Source organism: Macrobrachium nipponense, chromosome 12 (assembly GCF_015104395.2).
Source record: "Macrobrachium nipponense isolate FS-2020 chromosome 12, ASM1510439v2, whole genome shotgun sequence".
NCBI lineage: Eukaryota > Metazoa > Arthropoda > Malacostraca > Decapoda > Palaemonidae > Macrobrachium > Macrobrachium nipponense.
The window spans coordinates 37,407,503-37,428,570 of NC_087205.1; the positions used below are offsets into that span (position 1 = coordinate 37,407,503).

At 34.5% G+C, this 21,068-nt stretch overlaps 1 protein-coding gene across 6 annotated transcripts in view; it reads right to left on the reverse strand.

Annotated features, from left to right (window-relative positions):
• Positions 1 to 3,287: 3,287 nt before the first annotated feature.
• LOC135224491 (sodium-dependent neutral amino acid transporter B(0)AT3-like) overlaps positions 3,288 to 21,068 on the reverse strand; it is a 194,512-nt gene continuing 176,731 nt past the window's right edge. For all 6 annotated transcript variants that reach the window (XM_064263497.1, XM_064263501.1, XM_064263499.1 and 3 more), the window contains 8 exons: positions 15,626 to 15,827; positions 14,977 to 15,158; positions 13,727 to 13,928; positions 12,978 to 13,137; positions 10,960 to 11,080; positions 8,098 to 8,240; positions 7,269 to 7,359; positions 3,288 to 6,256 (listed from right to left, as the gene is read on the reverse strand). In XM_064263497.1, the coding sequence (XP_064119567.1) occupies positions 6,161 to 6,256; positions 7,269 to 7,359; positions 8,098 to 8,240; positions 10,960 to 11,080; positions 12,978 to 13,137; positions 13,727 to 13,928; positions 14,977 to 15,158; positions 15,626 to 15,827 (1,197 nt within the window). In that variant the 3' untranslated portion in view covers positions 3,288 to 6,160. The remainder of the gene's footprint in view (positions 6,257 to 7,268; positions 7,360 to 8,097; positions 8,241 to 10,959; positions 11,081 to 12,977; positions 13,138 to 13,726; positions 13,929 to 14,976; positions 15,159 to 15,625; positions 15,828 to 21,068) is intronic.

Consider the following 21,068-nt stretch of genomic DNA (forward strand, 5'->3'; position numbering starts at 1 on the left):
TTTTGTACTAATCTTAATTACAACAGATTTGATGACAATTTGAAGATATTTTTTGAGAAGGGTAAACCATCTTAATTTTAGTCTTAAACTTACTTTATCGAATTTACATTTTTGTTTAAAAACAGTCGCAACAAACAACTCTGGGACAGTTTGGTTATAGTTTCCTTTCCTTCACAATCATAGAAGGTGCCTGCCTTTCACGCAAAAAATTTCTGCAATAACCTTCAGATCTGCAGTAGCTAGCGATCAGCTGTTTATAGCCTGATGGCGATGACTTTGATCACTGAGTGATGAAAATTTATAAAAGATTTTGAACGATGTCGTCGTTTGATTAAAATTCAAGTTGGAGGAAAGTTCATCTTTGGTCTGTGATATTCTCCGGAACACTTGTCTTCCCTTTACAGGAGACATTAGAATAGAAGATATACTAATTTTGGTTAATAAATAGATTTTCCTTAGCATGAAAAGCAATTAAGTTGAAGATCAGAAAAGGAAATGAGACAGATCTCGCAACACTACTAATAAAAAGCGATATTTCTTGAATATGTTCCGAACAGCCGGCTTGAATATATGCATATTGCTTGGTTTTCTTGAAGCGGAGAACAGCGTAAGGATGAGAAAATACATATAGACACCTCATACTCATATCGTTAATGCTTATGAAGATCATCGCTATTTAGAAGTGAGAGAAGCTTGTTATGGAAGAACGCGATTTGGTAAAAGATATATTATATGGTTATTTTTTCATGCATAAAAAAATAATCATTACAAAAAAAGAAACCTTTGGCCCAGATTTTATTTTATCACAGGTTCTTTTTTAAATATATCTAGAAATTTCGCACGGTAGTGTATGTATGATTTTTGTATTCCATTTTTCTGGATAGTATCCTCTCCGATATATTTCTGTTGATGATCATGCACCTACACCAGCCTCATTAGACGAGTCACCTGCATTTCATTTACTCTTAGATTAGGCTGTTATTGATACTATAGCTGTTCTATTTTAAGATAAGCTAGGTCAAAGACACCCTCGCCGTCAGCGAGTTCCCGGAGACTTCCAGAGGTGATTAGCATGACTGGAAGCATTTGGCAACTGGGCCGTTTCGAGGGGCGTGGCCTTCATTTTAACTTAAAACGGAAGTACTATAGGTCTGCTCCTTAGGTTTGCTGCATTAGGTTTTCTTTTTATTCCTGGAAAGGGTGCAATCCAATGTCTATGCTAAAATCAAAACGCAAGTGTTCATTATCACGAAAGGAAATCAGTTTAACTAGAGTAAGCACTTATCATTAACATGAAGCAAAAAAACAAGTGGTGAAAAACTGACTAGTCGTGAGTACTAAAACTGAAATGTCTCAACCCTAAGCACAGTCTACTTGAACTAGCTTCCAACAGAAACGAACGGTAATGTGTTTTTAAGATCTTTCGCTTTAGCTTTGGTGAACATACTCGCTTTTGCCTATTTTCCAAATCATAACCAGTAGACCACTCCTTCGTGAGACTCCCAACATATACACAAAGGAAATATAGTGGGTGCTTGTGATTTCATTCCTCGAACCACCAGACTTCCTGGAGCAAACGGTCTCATTATTTCCCCACTCAAAGTCTTAGGCTGCCAAAAGAGTGACAACGGAAAAGGGCTGTTTCTTTCATTTTCTTTTGTTTTCCAGGAGCTAGACTGAGCATGCGCCCTCTCGCACTAAAAGTAACGTACAATGGATTGCATAAAGGACTTGTGATGCCTTAGAGATTACATTATTGCAGAGCTACGTGCTAACACACTACACTGAGAAGTTACTTTCCATGTCTTGCATCCCCTTACTTTAACAAAAATAAAAACTACATTTAGACGAAAGGAAAAACTATTAACTTTGTATATATTTTGTTGCGTATTACGCATTATTATTTATGTTGTGCGCAAGTGGCTAAAGACTGAAGGGACCGCTTAGATATAAGGAATAGTTGATAGTTTAATAGTTTCTTGAATCATAAGACTGTTGCATATTTACAAACTAAATTACTCAGTAAATGGCAACAACATGTTGTTAAAGTTAAAGTCAAGATATTTGTTGTTGATTACAGTAGATCTGATTCACAGGAACCTATGTACAAGGAGATAAAGATGTTAAAATGTACACTCATGAGGATTATTTATTATTATTATTTCTTTTTTCTGTTTTGAATATACTAAATCATAGGTTTGGATAAATCGTTTGTAGGAATATTTTCTCAATTGACAGATTACAGTAAAAGGATAGACTAAAACAATTTCTTGTATAAGACTAAATCAAATAATTAGATTAGAATGAAGCCCGATTAGAACTGATATTTATTTACCATTAGTATTTGTGAATTTACCGACAGCATTCGTCGGAAGATAAAGATTGGTGTTTATGGGCCAAGCGATCACTTCGATTAATAAACACACATTCATATTTATATAAGTGTGTGTATTTGTGTGTATGTCTATGTGTGTGTGAATATATTCATGTGCATGGCTATATGTAAGTATATATGCACTTATAATACACATACGTATGCCACACGTAAATGTACTCACGTATATAGTTTATGTGATTATAAACGTGCTCGCCAATTTGTGTTCCTGAGCTAAAGAAAACATAGACTTGAAAAAATGGTGATCTGGAAAAAATAAACGAGTGAAATATTCAATGAATAAATGGCATTCTATCGAAAGAATGTGGATCAGACAATTGCACAGAGATAACTTTACGAATGACGTCAGACCACCCAGGACGCAAGAGCACTTCGACAACCTTCAGTAACTGCCTCGTGTAATGTAGAAGCGTCAATGGAAACCGATATAACAACGTTTTCTTACAGCTTAAATCTACTACAGCTACGGGACACCCACATACCTTGTACACGCACGGTTGTATGCAGTGCGTATACCTCATGTTTAGAGAGCTATGCATATCTATACATCCATATAAGTAAACATTTATTTATGAAACATTCAGAGAAAAAATGTTTTATTTCTTTTTTATTTTCACATTTTTTTTAAAGTATGTAACAAACATTTTGTTAACAGAGTTTGGCAACCAACTGTAATAAACTGTTATTAATAACAATTAAACAAGCAATAAGAGGCACTTTTTAACTCAAGGATGCTTATCTTTAATATGTATATATCATATATCTCAGAGAGAGAGAGAGAGAGAGAGAGAGAGAGAGAGAAGAAAAAACGAAGAGAAGAAGGAAGCAAAAGACAGTTGAGAAAAGGAAGCGTCTTCTAGAAAAGATTCCAAAGTTCTGAAAGTGTTATTTATTTTTTTATCTTTTTTACATTTATTCATTTATTTGTTTGTTTTGTTTTTTGTTTTTGTTTATTTTTTTTTTTATCATGGAGGAGTTTTCTTTTTCGAGAAAACGAAAAGGATTTTTTCCGTGCAAGGGAGCCGTCGTGAAAATAAACCGTCGGTTGAGTTGAGCAAGCATCACGGAACTTTGCTGTACTTTACAGGTACTGAACCAGTTTTGTTCTTATCTTTTATTTTTGGCTTTGTTCTCCCATACAGACTGGTCGCTTTACAGAAGAATAGAAGAACTGACTGTAGATGGAATAATAAAGAGGTTGATGTGAGTTTCCTCTAATACGAACCGATATATTATGATTGAAGTCATTTTTCTAACCATTTGTTGTTTCCTTTCAATTCTTGTGTCACTTTTCTCTCGTACGAACCGATATTATAGATGTAATAACTTTAATCAATTGTCACTTTCTCTTTAATTCTGACGTAAATTTCAAGAAAGCGACGTAACGACTGATGCTCTTTTTTCATGATAATCGCATCATATAACAATAAATTGGACATAAGTCATCAGATACTAACAATTGTATTTCATCAACATAACATAGTCAGTTATACCATTCTATACTATTTGTGCAGTAATTGGAGGAGTACAGAAACGGTAGATGTTTATATTATTTTAACGAGACAATAAATCAGTATCTTTTTAACTACTGCCAATTAGAAGTCTCACTATAATTCTGTAATACGATCAGCAAGCATTCAAATCCACGATTATGCCGCGAGCACATTCGCTGTTTATATACTGAAAGTTAATTATAACCTTAGCATTTTGATTCAGCTTCAAATTCTGAGTTTTTACAGGTAAGCGATATTACCCAGTTTCCTAGTTTGCGTGCCTTTTAGCCTAATCAAATTCTTCCTTAGTATATTAAGTTATGATGTTTTATTTCCGAAGGGAATCATGATCACAATAGTTTACAGTGACCATCCTATTTTTTAATAAATTGCAAAGTCATCAAATGAATATAGACCTGATTACCAATTATCAACTGAAGTATCATAAGGTAATAAATACGTTGATTCATTTGATTTACCTCAATTTTCTACGCAGCTTGGATTGATGTTTTTTGAAAGAGTGCAAGTACGTCTTTCAACAAACACCAATAAAGTGCAGATTCTTTTTTAATCCAACAGAGTGAAAGAACAATAATTATTTGTTAGGCTGGAATTTGTGCAAATATGACGTAACAAATTACTCTCATTTTATAACAACGGCGGCAAAGTTGTCTCTCAACATTTCAGCGCAGGTGGCATGAAAACATCTTCTCTTCCTTTTCAGTCCCTATGACTGCCAGGGCCCTACTAACTGCTGTCAAAATTGACCGTCAAAAAACTCGAGGGGTTTACAACGGCTCTCCCGTTTACAATGGCAATCATCAAATTACCATTTTTTTTTCAACTCTATCTTCCATGTCCCAATAACCCCAGGGAAGGTTAAAGAATATGCATCCTTAGGTTTTGGGTTCCTTAACCTAAATCCTGATTTATATCTATTGTTTTGACGTCCTTTCTCCTAAGGAGCTGAGTGATTTATAAGTTTGTAGATCCCTTAGAGCGATATAACCATCTGAGCTATTATTGCCGGAAAATATCAATACATTTTCGATCTTGAGAAAACCACGCCGGGAAAATGCTTCTAACTACCTTGTCTTGAACCAGTTGTTATTCAAACCTGTAATTGGCTATATAAGCTCGTCAAGGAGTGTTGTGTCAGCGACGAAAAGCGCTTGGGTGGAATGACTATAAGAAACTGGTACTGCATTATTTGTCAGTCCTTAAAACCACACGAGAATACATTTGCTTTCATTAACAACAAAGAGTGAGTGAGGTCAACAAGCATTTCCAGCACCCTTAGTAAGATCGTTGATGCCAGTCAAAAGTTACGTGCCGTCGTAACCAGCTCAAGCAATCAAGTCGACATGATTAATGCTATTTCTCAGCTTCGCTCGATGCCCTCAGCAGCTGAAGGTAGCGCACTCTGTAACGATTTATTTGATATCATATAATAATCAAGTTGATGGCACTCACGATCACAGACTGGTGACTGACGCGGCCATATAAGTAGGCCTTTGATAATGATAAGAGACTATTGATAGCAATTAGCAGGACCTTGGTGGAGCCATCGTGTCAGCAGTCAGCGGGCTACCCATTATGGGAACAGGACTCTGAAGATAGAATTCTATTTAGAAACTATGTACATTCAGTCGTGTCATTATTTGGAATCTCCCTCCTCGTATGCAGTTTGTAGTGTTTGAACAGAGAATTTATCTCCCTGACTATCTGTCTTCCCTTCTTTCCAGGAGACTTGTTTAGTTCCTGTGTTTGTTTGTTTTTTATGTTTGGGACGTCATTTCCATGCCATGTGAACTATAACCAGAAAGAAAAAAAAGCATTGGACAACTACGTATACATCAACAGATCAGAGGCACCTTAACTTTACCTATATGTATATGTGTATATATATTTATATGTATATATCCGCAACTAATAAAACAGCGATTGATTTTGGAGTCCAAAGCTAAATAAGGTACAGTACGAAAGCAAGCAGCCTCACGAGAGTATTATGCAAGCGCTTCTTCAGAGGCGACAGCTAGACTCTTCTTTCTGACTATTCGCATGATTAGTACACTATCTAGAAAATGAAATCATACGGGATACTATTCCTTTTTTATCAATAACGTCCATACATCTGTCTAAACTGTAAGAGAGGACAATCTCTATTGCTCCTTTCGAGATATCTTAACTTATTTAAGTCTCCTATAGTTACCCATGAAAGGTACATGGCTTTGTTCCATTTTCATCTAAAACTGTAAATACTCATTTTCTTTTATACATCTTCCTTAGGGGGGGCTCCTGTAGGACAACACAGACCTTCCGTCCCGTCCTCTCTCATGCAGAACATCTTCCTTTCTATACTTGTTATCTGGAAGAGAAGAATTTGGTTATGCTGCTGATGATTTATTCACTTTTGCTTAAAGACTATATTAATGTAATATATATGTCTGTATTTATATGCATGTACATATGTGTGTATGTGTGTGTGCGTGTGTATTTGTGTGTTTTGTTTAAATAAATACCGCTTCTGGTATAAAATGGTCTAGTAATGAAATATTATGGGTGATTACCGTAGAGTATGTCAAAATGTATAATAAGCACTTTGTCAAATATATGAATTATAATTCCTAAATCAAAGCTGCCCTCAAGTAATACAAAAAGAAAAATGATTAAGCATTCTCCTCAGAAGAAGATACAGGAGAAACGCAATACATCTGGATAAAAAGAAGATTAGTGTTTCTTGGGAATTCCATATAGACCAACAGGCATCTGCTGGATCGGACATATACCACATTTTAGACAACTTTTTAACGACCTTCTCAATTTTGAACGTAAAGTTTCATTACGAATATGACTGTGCCAAACCAAAATCTTCATACACTCTCAGGTAACATTATTATATTATGAAGATGGTTTGAAAAACTCTTGGTTCCTGTCTTGTCCCTAACACGAATATTTAAAAATGTTCAGGAAACAAACTTATTAGTGCTAAATTGCCGGTCATCTACGACAAATGTGAAAAAGACATTGCCTGATGAGAGGTGTTCTCTGTAAGTCTATTTATAAAATTCAAACAAGAATGAGAAAAATTTTGTCAAACCGTATACTTTAGCGAATTTATAACTAGGTGAATTTACTTAATATGAAGCAAGATATATTGATTAATCATTATTACTTATCGAAATTGTATGGCTATATAGTTTACGTGTTCGATGGTGCCATTTTCCTCTTTTCACTTGTTCGTTAGAGAAACGTTATTTAAGCAAAATAACTGTAGACCAGAAAACGGGAAAAATTGAATAATATAATAGAAACACGAATGGCATAGAAGGACTTTAATTTCTTTCTGAGGGAGTAATTGTAACAAGTCAAAGACTTACCTTATGTGGAACAACTGTATGGTATTCCTTAAGCTCTTCGACAGGGAACCAAGCAGGTTCGTCGTCTTGTATTACTCTAATATTACATAACCTGGAAAATGGCATCAATATGATTTACAGAATGCTATACAATATTAGACAATGGTATAATCATTGATAGGCAGTTATTTCCAAATAAAGCGACAGTTTGTGATTGAACCATAAAACTAATGGTATAAGCTGTATTTCGAGAGCACAACATGACTTGGAAAATGGAATATCAAACGTAATTCTTTTAATTCTATGGAACTCTAATATAATCACTAAATTTATACTGCAATTTAATGTTACTGAAAATACGTTAGATCTATTAACACTACTAGCCTAAGGGATTAATAGATGGATGCAGCAGGAACTAGGAGAAAAAGAGTGGGTTACAAGATAATAAGTGAATGATAAATCAGTGAGACAAATAAGTAAAAGATTAGTGCTGAATCATAGAATAAGTTGTTTTATTTGGTAACCTGAGAACATTTTGAAAGAAACAGGAGTAGTATTGTAGGACTATAGGGAAAAGACTGCAAAGATCAACAGGGGAAATTCATTTGGTCCATCTTAAAAAGGAATATTAAACCTTGAGATACACAACGTCACCATTTTTATCAAAAGAATGCGAGAATCAAATGAATATAATTATAAACACACACACACACACACACACACACACACACACACACACACACACACACATATATATATATATATATATATATATATATATATATGTGTGTGTGTGTGTGTGTGTGTGTGTGTGTGTGTGTGTGTATCAAGAGTAAAAGAAAGAACTCACCTAGTAAGGGCTATGCCTGGTATCCAGAGTGCAGATATTAGGACCAGGACAGCTACAAGACCCCACGCCCAGGCGGGCCACTGCTCGTATTTAACAACTCCCAATTCGGAGTCCCACGCCATGTATTTAGACCCATTAAATATCTGGAAAATTATAATAGTATTACATACGTATATATAGCATGTTAATTTTATATCTATAAATCTGTGGAATATAGTAACATAAAAGCATATGAATCTATTCACATTGTTTATTTTAATTCCTTACTATTTGGGCTCTACAACAAGATCTGGATAAAAAGATTCATGACCAGATCTCATAATTTAGAAAACGTATAGCGGGAGAAGATTTTGTTACTCAACCACCACGTGGTTCTGGGGTTATCATCGAGATGTCATGGTATCTCTGTGTTTTGATTTGGGTGACAAGTCACGTTGACAGACAAAATGAGAGATGGGAACCCAGTCAACTAAACGTTGTGTTCCATGCGAGGAGGGAATGACTGCATGATGTTGCATTATCTTTTGTCTGAGGACATGTTAAGACAGACGATTGCTTTGAGCTGTGTGGCATGTTGCGCATTCATCTTTTGCCCCATGTTTAGTAAAATTGCACCAGTCTGATCACAACACCTTTGTCCCAAAACGATGGAGTGTTTTTTAGTCTTTCCCATATAACTGGAGACAGAATTCATTGCCACTGAGAGACTGGCATTGATAGTAATATCTTCTCTTTCTCTCCCTCTCTCTTAAATACAATTAGATATTTGTGGTCATTGATATTAATCTTAGCTTATGAGATCTGATACCCATAGCAATCGGTGTTTATCCAGTAATAGCACCTATCAGAATAGTGTGTTTAGTGAAAATCGGCTGCAGCATTTGTGGAAAGTTTGTGAAAGCTTATGTAATGTGCGGTGAATATTAAAAATTTAACCATGGTTAAAATATATTTTGAAGTTTGAGGATGTGTTATTCAAACTGAACTGATTTTTGTGAGCATTATTTAAATTGATTTCTGTTTGTTAGATGTGTCAATTAAGGAAGGGTGAATTTTTGTTATTTTACATTTTTAAATTTTGTGTGTTTTTGTATATTCTTGAGTTTGAAATCATTCACTTAGATTTCTTTCACATCTTAAATATTTCTTAGGGTTTTAACTTTGCTTAATTAATTTTTTTCACATGTTAACATTTTGGTGTTTTAAGTTTGTTTCACAGTTTCGTTAAAGAATTAATAAGGTTTGTGTTTTTCAAGTAACGATAATTTTTCTTCAAAGTAAAACTGAATTTTGATGATAAATTCTGAATTAAAAATAAAACTTTTATCTAAAGTTTTTACGGAAGTGTTTCATTTTATTGCCCGCCAGCGGTAGGAATTAATATTGTAAATTAAACAGAAATACATAGTTTTGTTCCTTCACCTTTTGCTGAAGGGACTAATTGGGGAGACAGTTACAGTTGTTCAGTGATAGAGTGATGCCCTTTTACTTTACTATATTTCTTGCTTAAATATTGATACCTCACAATTGTTTTGATAAACTTCAATATGTTTTGATTCCTCACATTGTTGATCATTCTTTTAAGGTATCACTGTTGCCTTTAGTCAGTCGTATTTATTTTCATGAGTTCAGGTATCTGGACGTAGTTAGGTATGTCTTGAATTCTATGATTGGTAAGTGTAGTAACCAGGCATTTAGAACATTTCCTAACTACATATGTATACATATATACTTATATACATAATTATCATATAAATTTCAAGCAGTCGAGGCCAGGTAAAAACGATATAAGAGTTATATAAACTATAAACATTTAAAATTCTTATAAAAGGGTCGTCTCTACAACAGCCGGTTTAAGAATTCGCTCTTTGTAAAATTGGTTGTTCCGGAATTGAACACCCAAACTACCTCCAGGCATTCGGGATGCATTGGTGTTCTTTTAATTTGCTTTTTATTGTATTAATGTTCTTTAGGGTGAGTATCTTATTCTAATTCAATTTTGTTACTGTAATTCTCTGCTTGGAAATGGGCCTGGGCTCCGACACGTTGAATTAATAAAGCCATGTTAATATGAAACGGAAGTCTGCGTTGGAGACCATTTCTGTTTATATATATATATATATATATATATATATATATATAATATTATATATATATATATAAGTGTGTGTGTGTGTGTTTGTGTATGTGTGTGTATTTATGTATTTGAGTGTGTACATTCTATTGGTTACTTCAGCTTCATATAGAACAATTTCTTATGGTCACAATGAACTCTTGACCTCTCAATTGTCTTATATTTTCTAGATGTGTTCTCTCCTAAAACTCTTGGACTCGAGCTCTTTCTTCAAATGGGATTACGAACCTATATCATATCATGCAAATATATATCTGTCGGGTTCAGATGCAGTTTGAAAGAGTTGAAATACTTCTGTTTCAGCGGCGATTTTATTTTTAGGTTGAGCATCTACATTTTGCAAGTAGTGGTAATATATGTATCTATAATAGTCGCAATGACCTGTGGTGATAAGGGTACCATGAGTTAATAGGCGAATAAAGGTGGATTAATGGAGTAGGGGCATGGAAGATAACAGGACTGTGTTAATATGTATCAGTTTAAAGTCGTTAGAAGAGGAGAGAAGGAAGTCCTATAACAGTGCTGATAGAGGAACTAAAAATCAAACATTATGGATGTACAAAATTCTATGCACGACAGACTATAGAGAAGTTAGCTGCTTCCGAGTTGCAATTATTTTAGAAAACTTTTGGCAGAGTTCATCAACTATTCAGTTTTCACCTTCCCATTTGCCCTCGCTTTTCCTGAATGGAGGTATTCACATGAACTGGGAATTTACTAAAACTAACCTGTTTTATGATGGAAGCTCCCAAAATGGTCAGCATAACGGCCGGAGAAAAGTACTTCCAACATGCAAGCCAGAAGGCACCTGGGCGGCTACCTGTCATTAATTCTATGTCGTCACTAAACCTAAAATGAAAAGCATACGGAGTGAGTATTTTTTGGGAGGTAATTTATGTCTGTATTGTATATATTCTTCTTCTTCTTCTTCTTTGCAGGGAAAGAGAGGTAATTTATATTTATAAGTATTTAGTTTCACAGCAGATGAGTAACAACCTTTCTGATTTAGGATATTTTACGAAAGAATGTCAGATTTGATCTAATTTACTTGTTTTCAAAGGGATTTAGCATATAAGGGTTTAATTTCATATAGATAAAAATTTCCTTTAAATTATCTCTCTCTCTCTCTCTCTCTCTCTCTCTCTCTCTCTCTCTCTCTCTCTCTCTCTCTCTCTCTCTCAGTATTCTTTAGCCAAATCTCAGCAGCTCAGTCTCTCCCATACACATTTCTGCCTTGACTTCCAACTATAGACGTTCCGTACAAAATTTTCTCTTATTCCATTCTCCCTTTCTCTTATTGAATCCTTAGAAAAACTTTCTCTTCCATTCTCCCTTTTTCGTATTGCATCCTTACAAAAACTTTCTCTGCTTCCAGTCTCCCTTTCTCTTGTTGAATCCTTACAAAACTTTCTCTGCTTTCATTCTCCCTACCTCGTATTGCATCCTTACAAAAACTTTCTCTTTTTCCATTCTCCCTACCTCGTATTGCATCCTTACAAAAACTTTCTCTTTTTCCATTCTCCCTACCTCGTATTGCATCCTTACAAAAACTTCATCTTCTTCCATTCTCCCTTTCTCTTATTGAATCCTTAGAAAAACTTTCTCTGCTTCCGGTCTCCCTTTCTCTTGTTGAATCCTTACAAAACTTTCTCTGCTTTCATTCTCCCTATCTCGTATTGCATCCTTACAAAAACTTTCTCTACTTCCATTCTCCTTTTCTCTTATTGAATTCTTACAACAACTTTCTCTTCTTCCATTCTCCTTTTCTTGTATTGTATCCTTACAAAAACTTTCTCTTCTTCCATTCTCCTTTTCTCATATTGAATCCTTACAACATCTTTCTCTTCTTCCATTCTCCTATTCTCGTATCGTATCCTTACAAAAACTTTCTCTGCTTCCATTCTCCCTTTTTCGTATTGAATCCTTACAAAAACCTTTTCTGTTTCCATTCACACTTTCTTGTATTGAATCTTTACAAAAAACATTCCTGCTTCCATTCTCCCTTTCTTGTATTGAATCCTTACAAAAACTTTCTCCGTTTCCATTCACACTTTCTTGTATTGAAATCCTTACAAAAACATTCTCTGCTTCCATTCTCCTCTTCTCTTATTGAGTCTTTACAAAAACTTTCTCTTCTTCCATTCTCCTTTTCTCGTATTGTATCCTTACAAAAACCTTCTCTGCTTCCATTCTCCCTTACTCGTATTGAATCCTTTTTAAAAACTTTCTCTGCTTCCTTTCTCCCTTTCCTGTTTTGCACCCTTACAAAAACTTTCTTTGCTTTCATTCTCCTTTTCTCTTATTGAATCCTTACAACAACTTTCTCTTCTTCCATTCTCCTTTTCTCGTATTGTATCCTTACAAAAACTTTCTCTTCTTTCATTCTTACTATTTCGTATTGTATCCTTATAAAACCTTTCTCTGCTTCTATTCTCCCTTTCTCCTATCGCATCCTTATAAAAACTTTCTCTTCCATTCTCCCTCCCTTTCTCATATTGCATCCTTGCTTGAACTTTCCCTGCTTCCATTCTCCCTTTCTCATATTGCATCCTTACTTAAACTTTCTCTGCTTCCATTCGCCCTTTCTCTTCTTGCATCTTTGAAAATATTTTCTCTCCTTCTAGTCTCCTTTCCTTGCATTGTATCCTTACAAAAACTTTCTCTGCTTCCATTCTACCTTTTTCATATTGCATCCTTACAAAAACTTAGTCCTCTTCCATTCTCCTTTTCTCTATTGAATCCTTACCTTCTGAGTCCATAGACGTAGGAGACGGAGATGCACTCGAAGAAAGCCACGATGAGTAGAGGAATGTTTCCAGAGAAGTCATCGAAGAGAATAAAGACATAATTCCCGGCGCCATGGGCGAATGCCATGCTTATGGCACAGCAGAAGCAGCATATAATGGCTGAAAGACAGACGATAATCAGCTTTTCATCTTGACAAAACAAACATACTTACATACATACACAGACACTCACATATAGGTGCAAATTTTCATTTGCTTCTTTTTTCTTTAGATAATCTATGTATGTATTTTGTTATACATTAGAATGCAGCCCCGTCGTGCATCTAAATAGAGTGGCCCTGAATACAGCCAGCCATGCATAGTATGTATATATATATATATATATATATATATATATATATATATATATATATATATATATATATATATAGATGCATACATACATAGATATGTATCTATATATATATATATATATATATATATATATATATATATATATATATATATATATATACGTATGTATATATATATATATATATATATATATATATATATATATATTATATATGTGTGTGTGTGTATGTGTATGTTTATATACTACATATATCTAAATACATATATTTACATACATTTATATATATACATATATTTATATGCATATTTTTATATACATACATACATATATATATATCTATATAGATAGATAGATAGGTAATTACTGTATATATACATATAACCCCACACTGACCTGTCAGAATTTCTTTTCTTAGGTTAGGGAACACCTTCAGGTCAACGATGGAGGTGATGACCCCCTCCAGGGTACCGAATTCAGAGTCGATGCCCAGGGTGAAGAGCATCAGGAAGAACAAGACGGACCACAGGGGCGCCCAGGGAAATTGATTGATGGCTTCTGTGAAGACGATGAAAGCCAGCCCCGTTCCAGATGCTGACTGGAAATGGTAAGATATATTATGATGTTATGTCATTTGAATACTACGCAGTTATAAACCATGTGAAGTAAGACTTGGTGATGAGCAATATTACGGCAGATATAACGTTAATTTCATGCAATGCTTCATACTGTTATAGAAATTTGTTCGTGAATGTATTCCAGTGTCATGCCATTCTTCATAAACTTTTTATGATGATAAATTTATCAATGAATTAAGCTTTCAGTACATAAATAAAAATGATGAAAACGAAGTTTTATTTCTATAGTTATATTTTATAGGTCACCATTAAAGATAAGGATTTTATTCACAGATAAATTCCAAAAGCATAATGATTTATTACAGCTTCTGATAGGCTTCATTTCTAGTTCTATGAATTCTGCCACTTGGAATCTTTCCTAAATCGCATTTTGATTCCATATTACCTGTTGTTTTCTATACCTTTGAGAAATTAATCTTCAGAGGAGTAAACGCATGGAGTTCATGAAATTTCAGGAATGCTTATAAGTGAAATGTTCCCATTCATTCATCTGTCGACATTTCTTCACCACTAGGATAGAAAAAGGGAGTTACCTGGCCGTTACTTTGGTCTTCTTGTAAAAGCTGTCACACTGGCACTGCAACTATTACAGTTGGAACTAGAAGAGGACCATTGCATACAAGGCACCCAAACTATTCAATAAGTTTTATTTAAAACTCCGAGGAAGTGAAAGGGAGGACTTAAGAAAATACCTAAAAACTTAAGAGAATTAATTGCCAAGGAGAAGCATAAAATGTATCTGACAATAAATTGGGCCAATCGGATGGCTTAAAAGGCAACTGAAAATAATTCCTCCAGGATAATGATGATAATGATGTCGACACTTTACTCTTACTCTATTGGCTTGGGGTACTATTAGCGCCCTCCACGGGTTCCTCTAAACCATAAAGGTGTGTGTCAACTTTAATGACCCATTTATTTCCCAAGGTAGCCACGTTAATTCAAAGCTAATTTGGACCCTCTTCTTAAACTACATCTAGTAGTATTACTACTACAACGCCGACTCACGTTCTTCAATGTCTCCTGAAGGTCACACTTGGGCAATTCGGGCATCGGTATCTCTTGGCTGCCATCCACGGTGATCATTTCTCCCGGAGGCGGAGGTTCTATGCTCGTCGTGTTGAAGAGTTCCATCAGTATGGACGCCCTTTGCTCGATGCACTCGTCATAAGTGATGTGCGCTTTGAACCCTGTGGGGGGAGGGGGAAGATTAATCCCTGTGAGAGAAGGAACTATGATCCCTAGTGAAAAAGGAAAGACAGAAGATAGACTGAATCCTGTAAAACCTTGGAGAATGACGGAGGTATGAACAGTATGAGGATAAAAGCTATCCTTAAAGAATAGGAGATTGGAGATTCAGCTTCCCGGGAGGAGAAAAACATTGAAATACAGGTACAAATCAATAGACATTGAGTAAAAAACAACATATTCAAGGATCCAAGGAAAACATACATACTTTATACGCGCACACACACACACACACACACACACACACATATATATATATATATATATATATATATATATATATATATATATATATATATATATATACATGACGATTGGTACATACTACTTTTGTACTAACAAGGAGTATATATACAGCTGACACTGACTTTATGTCCCTCTTACATGCACCTTACTTTTGACAACTGACCTAAGACAGAAAACACGACGATGGCGGCAAAGATGGCCGTGCAGCAGTTGATAATCCCGCAAACGACGGCGTCCCTGAAGCAGTTGTTGTGGACAGGGTTGTACGAAGAGAAGGCTATGAGGCCCCCAAAGGCCAGGCCCAGAGAGAAGAAGATCTGTGTCCCTGCTTCCAGCCACACCACCGGGTCCAGTAGCTTCTCCCACTGCACAAAAAATATTATTATCATTATTATTATTATTATTAGTAGTAGTATTTAGTATTATTGTTGTTGTTGTTGTTATTAAATAAAATAAAACTAAATTTTGGTTCAAATGAAAGTGCAATCAAACTGACAAAGCTCACTCATTATTATTATTATTATTATTATTATTATTATTATTATTATTATTGGAATAAGTCAAAATGACACTGATTTGATAAACTATTTTACGGAGAATGAAATAACAACCTAGAAAAATAACACCTGAAAATTTTCGAAGGAAAGAATATTGATTCTAATGAAGAAATTGCTGTCAAACTAATAAAGAAAATAGTTTAAGAATAACGGATACGATCGATTCTTTAATATACGAAAACTCTTAGCAAAACCAAAATAAATTAGCATCAAGATGGAAACACATACTCAACACGCGAGAATATCCATTCACATCCACGTACACAAAAGTTCAGTGATACATCAGTACATTTAGGAATTAAGGTTCGAATCTTTTAAGCAAGTTTTTAAAAGACTGGGAAGAATCATTCCTTTGGCGGTGGTAATAATTTTTCTTTCCTTGTTGGCCTGGGTCGACACGGGCTGGTGTAATTAAACTTGGCCGGGGGTGAAAAAGAAAGCCGAGGGGAAATACTGAATAAACATTTTACCTCGGAGGTACAACACAGGATGGAACCACTTCCCCTCATTTGAGAACATTTGTAGGCAAGATAATTTTTCCCCTCCCGAGGGCGGAGACATTGGTGGTTATTGAAGTTTCTTCAGGAGCGTTGGTTCTTTATTCCCTCATTTTACATGAAGGTAGTTCTTGTTTTTTTTTCGTTCAGTCTTTTTGTTCATCGGATTATTTATTTATCCATTAATTCGCTTTCCTTGCTCTTTGATATTATAGTACATTGTAATATTTTTCATATATATATATATCTATAGGATATATATATATATATATATATATATATATATATATATATATATATATATTTATATTTATTTTATTTATTTTGATTCAGCCTTGTAAAATGTGTAATCTCCTAATATTGTTTGACATTTCATTTATCGTGTGTTCTGATTGATAGTAATAACCATTGACGTATTATGTATAAAGTATGTTTAGATTCCATATTAAGATTAACTTGGAATTGAAATTTAGAATAACGTAAATCTTTAATCACGTATTTTGTCCAAGTAACACATGTTCATAACCGGATGTGACAGGTTTTCATCACTTGAAGATAAAACGACTCGCTATTTCTCCTCTTTTTTGTCTCTTTTTTTTTTCTTTGCATTTAAGTCATATGGTTAAGCCATGTACAGTATTGAACCAGTCTTTGTCTCGTCCCAAACCACGTGTCTATCGCACAATGTTGCGTCATTCAGTCGCTTCTCGTACGTAAGTCGATAGGTTACGTCATTGTACTTTCGCCAAAACGTAATTGCATAGAATCCCCCCAAGCATTTTCAGGAAGTGACGTCAATATTTCTCTCGATAATTTTTCGTAGTTTGCTTTCAGTTTAATAGAGATTTTTATTGTTCTGGCACCGTGTAATGTTACTGATTACTAATCACCATAATCTCACTCCTTTCTCTCTTTCTCGTTTTTTAAAGAACATTCATAAACTTGTAAAGTAATTTAATTCCAACAGAGATCTCGTTTATAAGGAAAACAACCTTTCTGGGATTGTGTTAACCAGTAGTTCCGAAATTCACATAGAGTTCCTGTTCGTTTTGATTCTTGGGGACTTTGCGGGCTGGTCCATTCTTTCTCTCTCCCTCTCTCTTTCGATCGAGAGATATTTAACTTGTTAAATTAACGTAAAGACTTAGTACTTGGTCACTTTTAGAGTTTGTTCAAATTTTTATAGATTTGCTATTATTTGTGGAATCTGAACAGACAAAGTAAAAGTGTATTGTGCAACAGACATTTTCAAATTTTTGGTGACTTTTGAAGCTGCAGCAAAAAGAGAAAAAATTGGAGTGAGATAAAGTGATACTATAGTTCTTAAAATATTTAGAATATTTATAAAGGAAAATTTATTTCATTTTTTTTATTTCAATGTTTTTCTGTTTTGTGTTGATTTTTTTGGGGGGAATTTGTTTTTATATATACTCTGCGTGTTACCATTTCTTAGTTTTTTTCACACTTTGGTGGTGAATTTAATACACTTACACATTGTGTTTTCATGTTTTTGCATTCCCATTATGTTTGTTTAACATTGCGTACTTAATTTAATTGCATACTCGATCACTTGTGAATTAATTTGCATGTACTTAGATTTGTTCTCAATTCTTAATTATTTCTCAACAGTTTGAATTTTGCTTAATTTAATTTTTCAGTTAATTTAATTTCTTAATTAATTAATTTTGATTTGATATTGTTTAATAATCAATTCAAGAATTAATCTAATTTTTGTGTTGTTTTCAAGTTATAGGAAATTTTCTTAGCTTGTGAATTCCACTTTAAATTTTGAATTTAAAAATGGTTTTTTGTATTGTTGTCTTTAGAATTGGTATATCAGTTTCATTTATTGACCACCAGTGATAAGATTAAATTTATGTATAGACCCAAACGATCATTTGTGATGTTTCTATCAATTTTCTTGAAGTGTGCTAAGGCAGGGGAAATAGACAGTTAAGTGATTTGTTGATGGAGTGATGCCCTTTAATTAACTCAGGCGTAAATGAATACCTAACACTTGTTTTAATGAACTTAGTCTGATTTCTTGCATGTTTAATAATCATTTTAAGGGATCAGTGTTGCCTTTAAAGTACTCAGTCGTATTTTATCTTATGAAATTTCAAATATCTGGCCTCTGTGAGGTAACTTTGAATGTTACAATTGGTAAGTGTAAAAACCAGACATTTGGAACACTTTCTTCAAAATATATATATATATATATATATAATATAATATATATATATAATATATATGTGTGTGTGTGTGTGTGTGTGTGTGTGTGTGTGTGGCGTGTGTGTGTGTGTGTACATTAGTATATATATAATATATATATATATATAATATATATATATATATATATAAATATATATATATATATATATATATATATATATATATATATATATATATATATATATATAGGAGCCATTCAGAGGTCTTGTGGGAGGATCCCTCCCTCAAAACCATGAAAATCTTCGAAGGGATCTAATGGAGTCCATGGTCAAGCGGTCCAATCTTTTTCCCTCCAAGTGGAAGAGCGGTCCAACAGCCCCCCCAACCCCCACAACCACCAGCGACCCCCCCCCCCCTTCCCAAAGTTCGTTTGGCGCTCTCCTATTCCGGCACCAATTGCCCTGTAGGCTAAAGAGGAGTGACGTCCTGGAGGAAAGATATTGGTGGATTGTGGGGAATTGGAAGAAAGAAATACCCAAGGTGTGCGCTTCTGGGGCAGTGGAGTTTCACTGAAGAAATGGGCAGGACGTGGATCTGCTTCCTACCCGCTGCTGGTTTCCCCCTCAGCCTCTAAACTCCACGGTTACTGTAAAATTTAGTTCAATTTTCACTTGGGCCCTTGTGTAGGTTACCCTAGAATATAGTTATTGTGTTAATTTAAAACCGAAGAGCGTTTGATTTATGCATGACCCGCAGCAAAACTTGAATCCCACGTGACCCAGGTAGGTGTCATATATATATATATATATATATATATATATATATATATATATAATAATATTATGTATGTATGTATGTATGTAATATACATATTACATATATATATATATATATATATATAAATATATATATATATGATATATATTGTCTACAGAGGCTCAAGTGTTTTAAAAACGGAAATTTGATTCGACTATTAAAAGATGGCAGAATGGAAAGGTCACTTGTTTATCCCTGATCAAATCCACAAGACATATATAATTCCTTTGGGTGTGTTCCCAAGGTAAAGTGAATTCGAAATTAAAGGGTATTTGTGGCTTAATATTTAAGAGCACATAAAAGTCCGTGTGTAAATTGAATGCACAAAGCAGGTCAGTGCAAACACACACATATATGATTATAATGTATTATATATATATATATATATATATATATATATATATATATATATAGTATATATATATATATATATATAGATATAATATATGTATATATGTATAGTATATACATTATCAAGTAATATATATATATATATATATATATATATATATATATATATATATATATATAATAAAAAAGGTTATATATATTAGTGTGCGTTTGTACTTACCTGCTTTGTGTATAATTTACACGAATTTCGAATTCACTTTACATTGGGGATAACTCACACCCAAAGGGAATTCTATATGTCTTGTTGATTTGATCAGGGATAAACAATGACCTTTCCATTCTGCCATATAGGGTCGAATTTCGTTTAAAACACTTGAGCTTCTGTAGACTAAGTAATCAATTAGGTGCATAGTAAAAAGACGGCTTGGGGTGTTGGCGGCGGGCAGCCGTCGGCCGGCATTGTTTGAACCCTCATATCATCGTTATTTCTCATCGTAGAAAAAAGTCAGAGCATATCTGGAATCATCGTAAAACTTTCTATCAGAATAATGGTTTCTTGTTTCTCTACGAAAAATGTTGAAGAGGTTAACATGGCCGGATATCTGGCCGTATATCCGTATCAAAACAGCACCCGAATAAAAACCATCCTCTTTAAAATCTACATGTATGGTCAGTCTTTGGTTCAATTTGGTTCAGTAGTTTCGCCGTCTATAGCATTCTCTCTCTCTCTCTCTCTCTCTCTCTCTCTCATATTGCCGACCGCAGACTGGCAAGCTATAGCGACACCACGCCTTTAAGCACACACACTACCACCGCCTCCACCACAGCTGCACCAACACCTCCTCCACCACTACCTCCCCCTACACCACACCTTCCCACTACACAACTTATATCTCATCTCGTCCTGTTCCTTCTCTCTATCTCTCGCTCTCTCTCTCTCTTTCTCTCTCTCGCTCTCTTTCTTTCTCTCTCTCTCGCTCTTTTCGTCAGTCCGTTCGCTTCTCCTTTACAATAATCTATCGGCTTTATCTGTCACTGTCTCTTTCTTCTCGTTATTTCCTTTCGTCTCTCTCTCTCTCTCTCTCTCTCTCTCTCTCTCTCTCTCTCTCTCTCGTTACCTGTGTCTTCCTGGAATTTTATTCTCTCTGGCAGCCTGTTTGCTTGTATGTGTGTGTGAGAATCTCTCTCTCTCTCTCTCTCTCTCTCTCTCTCT